The sequence below is a fragment of the Pundamilia nyererei genome, unplaced genomic scaffold (assembly GCF_000239375.1).
Source record: "Pundamilia nyererei isolate P.nyererei 1_Seehausen unplaced genomic scaffold, PunNye1.0 scaffold00393, whole genome shotgun sequence".
In the NCBI taxonomy this organism is placed as follows: domain Eukaryota; kingdom Metazoa; phylum Chordata; class Actinopteri; order Cichliformes; family Cichlidae; genus Pundamilia; species Pundamilia nyererei.
In genome coordinates this window covers 272,551-279,906 of record NW_005187794.1, presented here as the reverse complement: position 1 = coordinate 279,906, position 7,356 = coordinate 272,551, and the positions used below count along the sequence as shown (strand labels likewise).

Genomic DNA, 7,356 nt, shown 5'->3' with positions numbered 1-7,356 from the left:
AGGCTTTAATCCACAGCTCATAATTTGCAAAACTCAGTACAAATCAGCAGAATGGATACTGACTGTGAAAAGCATCAGTGGACTGGAGGGGCTGTGGGGAGTGGACCTCCTTTTCCACTTAAAGCAATCTCAAAAACTCAGAATGAAACAAACGCTCGTGTTGCTGACCGTGGTAACAATTATTCTAATTAGTTTTAATTTTTCCAGGTTTTGATGTGCTTTGTTTAAACTTCAAATAAATAAATGATTTTTTAAAGATGGCATTGCACTCCAAGAGAACATTTCAATAACAGTGGTCTCCATTTCAACACCTGGTATATTGTAAGACACTGATGGTTTACAAATAAATGTATACTGTTCATATTTACATTCATCTTTTAAAAAGTTTGCTGTTTTTAAACTTGCTATCAACAGCTCATCAGGAATGAGATGAAATACTTTCACTGTGACCAAAAACACGAACAAAAAAAAATAGTAAATTACAATTTACAGGTTAGTCAAGTCAACAAGTTAAAAGTGTCAAAATTCAGATTAATACTAAAGATATCGTTTTGTTGTACAAAAGAGCACATTTCATTTATTAACCAACATTAAAAAGTGTAGACGGAAAAGCATGAATAAGACTTTATGCCAGGATCCAAAGATTATATCGAAACAGAGCAAAGAACAGATGTTAATGAGCTTTTCCACATTGGTCCCTTTTGCACTGCAGAGTTAAGAGTTCTGACGTCTCACTCGCCAGGTGGACATTTTACACAGGACTGCTGGTAGGCTTCTTACTACTGTGTTAAGGACCGTCTCACTATTATGCAGAAATGACTGTCTCTACTGTGTCTGTGGGAGAAATGATGTGAAGTACAAGTAGGATTCTCAAGTTAATAAATGAACATAATGGAAACATAATGCAATAGAATCTGGTGCTAAAACTATTGTTTTTAATAAAAACAGCCCCTTTTTTGAAATGTGCATGACCCTGCTCATCATTTAGCCTGTACAGACACTGATCTGGGTTCAGTGCTTGCAGCTTGAAGGCGGATGATCTAAGAGCGCTTTCCAGAGAGACGGGAATTCCAGTAACACTCGTGAAACCTTTCACCTTTCCACGTGGATCACAATCATTTCCACAAACAGACAAAGCCAAACCTGGATGTCACATTTCCCCCTCATGCTTCTGTGAGGTTTTGACCTTACACCCGTCCTGTAATGTAGCGGGTGTAAGGCACAGGTTTTTACTGACATGCAGTTCTCTGCTGGTTTTCGTTTCATATGTAAATCATCAGCTGATGGACGTCTTTAGCGGGTCAAAGTTTCCCTTACACACTTAAAAACACAGAACATTAAAAGTCCCAGTATTTATAGAGACCAACACTTCACAGTGAGTGACCAGTCCGGCCAACAGCAGCAGGGAATGTCTCAGATGTCGTGGAGAACTTTGTGGCGTTACCCTAATAATGTTTAAGTCTCATAACCACTCCTCCCAGCTGCTCACATGTGGACGTGATGTCACAGTGACGTTAGATCCTGTACCTCCAGCAGCATGGCGTCCTGCTCCGTCCTCAGCTGGTCTCGGACCTGGAGGCGACCCACCAGCTCTGAGCTCAGATCTAACACGGATGAAAAGTTAACCATTAAAATTCACTCTTCAATGCATCAGAGAAAACGGCGCTTTTATTTTTAAACGCTGGGGCTAAGGTTATATAGTACCTTGTATAGCCTGGCTGAGAGACGCACAGAGAGCATTCAGCTCCTTGATAGTGAAGCCCTGCAGATCGCTGTGCTCCAAATGTCTCCTCTGGTTTACAGGATCACTCCGCGCTGTGGTCTGAGGAGAGTTTACACATCTTTTAATGAAACAAATCATGATTAACAGCCAAACAAAGAAACACAAAAATATTACTGCACATATTCACGACCTCGTCCCCCCACAGACAGACAACATTTCAAAATCTGACAACAAGCAAATCGGTGTCGACTTCCCTAAACAGAGATGAAATGCCACACATCTGCCACAGTGTTATAACAGGTACAAGCAGACACGCGACCCTTGAACATAAGTTTAACATCTGTATTTAATTATACGACGGTGCCAAATCACAATAACAGTTGCCTTAATGCACTTTACATTGTAAGGCGAAGACCCTAAATCAGCACAGAGAAAACAGAAGTCCTCCTGTGAGCAAGCGCTTTGGTGACAGTGGGAGGGAAACACCTCCGTCACACCCAGGCTCAGGGAGGGCGCCATCTGCTGGGAGGAGGAAGAAGACGGGGCCGTTCCTTTCATTTTGTTCCCAACAAATGGGAAAATTGACCGGGCAAATCCGATTGAAGTGCTGCACTGTACTTGGGGCCATAAAATGAAAAGTGTCATCCAAAAACCCACAAATGATGGAAGGTTTCCTTAGCAAAACACAGAGTGACCCTCTACTCTTTAGTCCATATGTGCCACATGTCTGTATGTGGCCATGGGCCCACCCTCCGCTGGAGCCTCCACTGAAGATCCACACTGCATTTCTCTGGGGGATGTTTGCACAAGAACCTGGTGCAAGAGCACCACACCACCTCACCTCTCGAAAAACACAGAGTCTCTTGGTTTTGTTGAGAACTTTCATGCTTACAGGATGTAAGGATTTGTTATTGCTGATGTTTTAAAAGACAGAATTATTTCTTCCTCCTCCTCCTGTGCAAAATCAGCGCAAACTACTGGCTGAGACCCTCCAGGACCTACAGCTGATGCTCACTAACAGAAGCCAGGAAGAGCAGCCCCCACATGCTCCACCAGAATGACACCCATCGACCTGAGGATGGCAGCAGATTTCTACTGCCCTCCCAGTCACAACCCTGTCAGCTTTGGCAGCCCAGACGTTGCTAATACTGCTCAAGCTAGTAGAACCAAGCAGTTTTAGTCCATAACTGTGGATTGTGTATGTGGAGCTCAACATCATCAGAAGAAAACTTAGCATTGATACAGTCATCAATAAAGCTCCTGCTCCTGATACAGACTTGGGGAAAAGACGCTGAGCAGCAACATACATTCAAAGAGACCAACTTATGGTCAATGAAAACAACTTCGATTGTGTCCAGATGGTGAAGTGAAACTCCATAAGTGACGGCCAATTTAATAGCAGAAGTTATGAAGTTAAGATCCGAGGTGCACAGAGAAATGAGCAGTCTGTGGGACTGTGAGACTGACGCTGCCGTGTCTCAGAGATGAACATAATATCAGGCTTCTCTGCACAGAACAATCATGTAAGATATAAGACTTGTTGGCAGTTTGGTGAGGCCCACGGGGACAGGTGCAGAGGGGCCTGGAGTCCCGACTTTGGGCTACGCTGCACAGCAAATCCTACCATGATGAGCCGTGGCTTTCCACGCTTTCACATGACTGCCCAAGGTGGCAAACACAAGTGGGCATGGAGATCAATCCAGCCCCACAAGTCTCAGGCGAATCTGACCGGCGACACACCAGGAGTGAAGCTCCCAAAGATCCTCTTCCTCTCTCCGAGGCTGACGAAGCAGCGCAAGAAAACCGGCGCTCTTCCCGCACTTCCACCGATGAGGCCTCCGAATCAAAAACGAGATGACCGGCAAGAGGGGAAGTAGCACCCGGAAGTATACCGGGAGCTGCGCTCCAGCGCCGGTGGAGAAACAACCTCAATACGTTGACTGAAAATTATCCATAGCAGATTTAATCACCAATAATGCACGGCGGTCAAACATCCTAAGAGAGATGATGCCGGACAAAACTGTAGCAAAAACACTTGCACAACACGGAAACACACAAACACAGGTGAGAGATAAAAGCGTCCCAACCACAAACTTCATGCACTCACTCCTTAAAGCAGCTGTTGCTGTAATCTGGCATCATATCAATGTTTACACTCCCAGCATGCAGTGCAGGGAGCAGAGGACAGATTCCTATAACTGGAACTCAGTTATATGATAACATAGTTTGTTCCACCTTTGAATATTTGTCTCACCAAAGACTTGTGGTCCGTCCTTAGTCGGTCTCGCAGGTTCTTCAGAGTGTTCCTGAAGCCTCTCGACTTTTGTTTCTCTGGTTTGCTTGAAGGCTGAGGATCCTTGTGAATCTGAACACTTCCTCTCTTCAGCAGAAAACAGACGGCAAATCTGAGCGCACTTATGAAATGAGGCCATGTGACAGCGCTGCTACTTCAGCTCTGCGTCACATTCTGCAACTACATATTAACTGTAAGTAATTTGGAACAATCTGCTGTGTTGTACATGAAGTGGTTACCCATGAGCTGCTTTCTTTCTTTCTAACATCCCCTTTCTTCTCCTCTTCCTCCTCCTCTTCACTTTCACTGTTGTTGATGAAGCAGAGCTGGAGATTCATCCGTGTCTGCAGGCTGAGGGTTAGACACCAGTCAGTGGACCACCATGAACACATATCCAATCTGACATCACAGCTGGTTGCTTAGCATCTAGCTAGCAGCACAAAAGAGGAGCGAACATAAAAGGAGTAATAATTTTTTTAAAGTGTGGGGTGATTCCAAATGCAACATTTCTATCAGCTCAACAAAAGTCATCAACACACAACCTGTGTGTGCAGTTTGTGTGTTGATGAGCTGAGACAGAAAAGAAAAAGCCGACTTCACTCAGAGATGAGAAAGATAAAGACGGGACAGGAACAGCTGACTGCTCAGTGGGATTTGATACACTGCACATTTAACGCTTGTTCTCATGTTTTCAAATAATAATTTCATTGTACATGTACAGTGACAATAGAAGCTATTCTATTCTGTTTTATTCTAAACCACATGTTGTGTTTGTGACGTTATTTGTTTCATGCTGCAAATCAAACTGAGGCAGACTAACTGTGGCCATCGAGTATAAAGGCAGCATGAACAGTGCGCTGTCAGTGTGGAGGAGAAGAGCAACTCATGAAACATCTGCTCACATCTGGCTGAATTCACATGCATAAATCTGCAAAGAGCAGCAGGTCAGCTGATCAGAACCTGTACATTAAGAAAATCTGTTGGAGCTCACGTTAGAAATTACTGTGAGCGGTGCTTCGTTTCCCCACATGAGCCATCAAAGCTCATTTTAGGGAGTTCCCCACTTTAACCTGTCCTGTACTCACTTTCCTGTTTAGAGGTAAAGTCTCCCTCTCCAACGTGACCAAACGAAAACAGAGCTTAACTTTTGTTGTTAATAAATTCCTTCATTTTGTCTTTAAGATCGGCCATGCAGTATGAGGAAAGCATGGTTGCAGCTCATACTGCACCAGAATCTCCACCCAAAAGACTTTGACTGTGTGCAAACTGGAACTTGCAACAGATGCGAGCAGACTGCAGCGACCGCACACTGAGAGACAAACACGGTGTTAACAGACATCCAGTAAGAAATAAGAGGCGCGCCTGTACCGAGAGGTCAGTGCCAGCACGTGACTATTGCAGGCGTCGTCGCCGTCCTCCCAGCTCTCCGTTCTCCTCCCTCGCTCCTCTTTCCAGCTGACTGGGGCTCCTCCTTGCTCCAGAGAAAGGCCAGTCTGACAAGCACAGCAGCCACATGTTAAAACCATTTCAACAAACCGCGTTACATCGGTAAATTTCACTGAACAGGTCTGATCAGCCTACGAGTGAAACTGTACACAAACACCATCTTTCAGCAAGACAGAACAACATCTGACCTTTAACCTCTTCTCCTTCTTCTCTTCTTCCTGCTTCTCAAGCTCGGCAATACGCAGGCTCAGGGCCTCCCAGTGCATGATGGGAAGGCCCAGATTGTCCTCGCCGTAGCGTTCCTGCCAGACCAGCGCTGCCCCCACCAAGTCTTCCTCATCTTCCTCGACCTTGTCTTTGTCGTCGTCACACTTGCCGTAATCATCTGCTTCGTTGCTCTCCTTCTCATCCCGATGTTGTCTCAGTCGTTCCTTCTCTCCCTCCATCTGGACAGCAGGGAAGCACTGGGTTAAAATGCTCGCAGCTTTACATCAGACCGCCTGCTTCAATCACATCCTGATGAATGAAATATTCATGTTGACAATCTTCACTGGGATAGAGATTGTTTTATCCCAGTGAAGATTGCATGTAGTCACAATTATAAAACTCAGCCTCTCTACCATAGTTTGCCTTTTGTGGCGTCTCTTTCTGACCCAACCAGCCAATCACATGGCCAACCACAACCAGATGGCCCCTCCCCTTCCTGAGCCTCTTCCTGCCAGAGGTTTCTTCCTGTTAAAAGGCAGTTTTTCCTTCTTACTGTCACCAAGTGCTTGTTCATAGATCATCATCTGATTGTTAGATCATAGGCTGTACAATGAGGCACTTAGGAAGGCCTGTCATTAACAGTCTGCAATCAACAGACAACTTCATGAAAGGAAGTACAGAAGCTTCATAACAAGGTGGAACCCACTGGTTACGCTGAAGGATGGGAAGCCTGGGGAACGCCGCAACGTGCCCAGTTCTGGAAAAGATTATTGTAAGTGGACAGAGGAGGCGAAAATGAACGTGCACCAGAATGTTGGGAGCACATCGGTGTAGCTCAGACTGAGCAGGCAAACAAGGCTCAGTGCAGCAGCCTGAGGCCCTTTGCTGGCGTCTTCTTCTCGCTCTCTCCTTCCTGTCACCTCTTCACTGTATTAGCTATAAACAACAGGAAGATGCAGTGTTTGGGTCGATCTACGAGCTCTCTTCTTAAGCAGTATCTGACTGCAGAGGACTAAAGAAACACTAACATTAAAATCATCTTCGTTTGTCCGGGATTACAAAACAGCTATAATTCCTACATTATTAGTGAAATACTTTTTAAACCCTTTGAATTCACTCACACATCGATCGTTTGCTTTCAGATCTACGGTGTTGTGAACAGAAACACGTTTAAAATAAACGTATCATTGCCAAATATGAATCGAGCTAATTGTATAACCGGTATGAGCAGTTAAATATTCAAAAATCGGGACTTTTTAAAAAAAGGAAAACGTGAGCAACAGAAACAGGACGTTTTCTGAGGAGCACCGAAACACTCAGGGTGCAGCCACGGTTTGTTCCGGAAAACAAGACAACATGTGGGAGAAGTTTGTTTAAATAAATAAATAAATAAACAGCAGTAATGTGAGGTACTGTACTGCTGCATTACAGAGACCTCCCGCAGCAGGGCCTGACTGTCCTCAGGTTTAACTCACTGGAGGAACTTCCACAGCCTAGCTTGAAGCTTCGGCCCTTCCTCTGAAACTTTTCCCCCGCGTGGATTCAAAGTTTGGAGGAAACATCAGACCAGTTCACCGTGTCAGGCCCACTGCGATTCCAACTCACCACTTTTTCGAAATAAAGGCGGCTCTGCTGCTTTCACGGACGGAGAAGTTCTTCAGAGATTTGCCACATAGCTCAGCTCCGT

At 45.0% G+C, this 7,356-nt stretch overlaps 1 protein-coding gene across 1 annotated transcript; it reads right to left on the bottom strand.

Moving 5' to 3' along the window:
• Nucleotides 1–298: 298 nt before the first annotated feature.
• LOC102198682 (schwannomin-interacting protein 1-like) lies at nt 299–7,350 on the bottom strand. Its single transcript, XM_005752988.1, has 7 exons — nt 7,275–7,350; nt 5,651–5,908; nt 5,385–5,509; nt 4,256–4,367; nt 3,978–4,103; nt 1,705–1,822; nt 299–1,604 (listed from the first exon to the last, which is right to left on the bottom strand). Exons 2-7 carry the CDS (start codon nt 5,906–5,908, stop codon nt 1,504–1,506), a joined length of 840 nt encoding a protein of 279 aa, XP_005753045.1. The 5' UTR covers nt 7,275–7,350; the 3' UTR covers nt 299–1,503.
• Nucleotides 7,351–7,356: the final 6 nt, after the last annotated feature.

Excerpts from the sequence above, each read along its gene's own strand:
- LOC102198682 (XM_005752988.1), bottom strand. The coding sequence starts at position 5,908 with ATGGAGGGAGAGAAGGAACGACTGAGACAACATCGGGATGAGAAGGAG. Across the intron at positions 4,104-4,255 it reads AGAAAGAAAGCAGCTCATGG|AGAGGAAGTGTTCAGATTCA; the intron begins GTAACCACTTCA and ends TTTCTGCTGAAG. Across the intron at positions 1,823-3,977 it reads GGACGGACCACAAGTCTTTG|ACCACAGCGCGGAGTGATCC; the intron begins GTGAGACAAATA and ends AACTCTCCTCAG.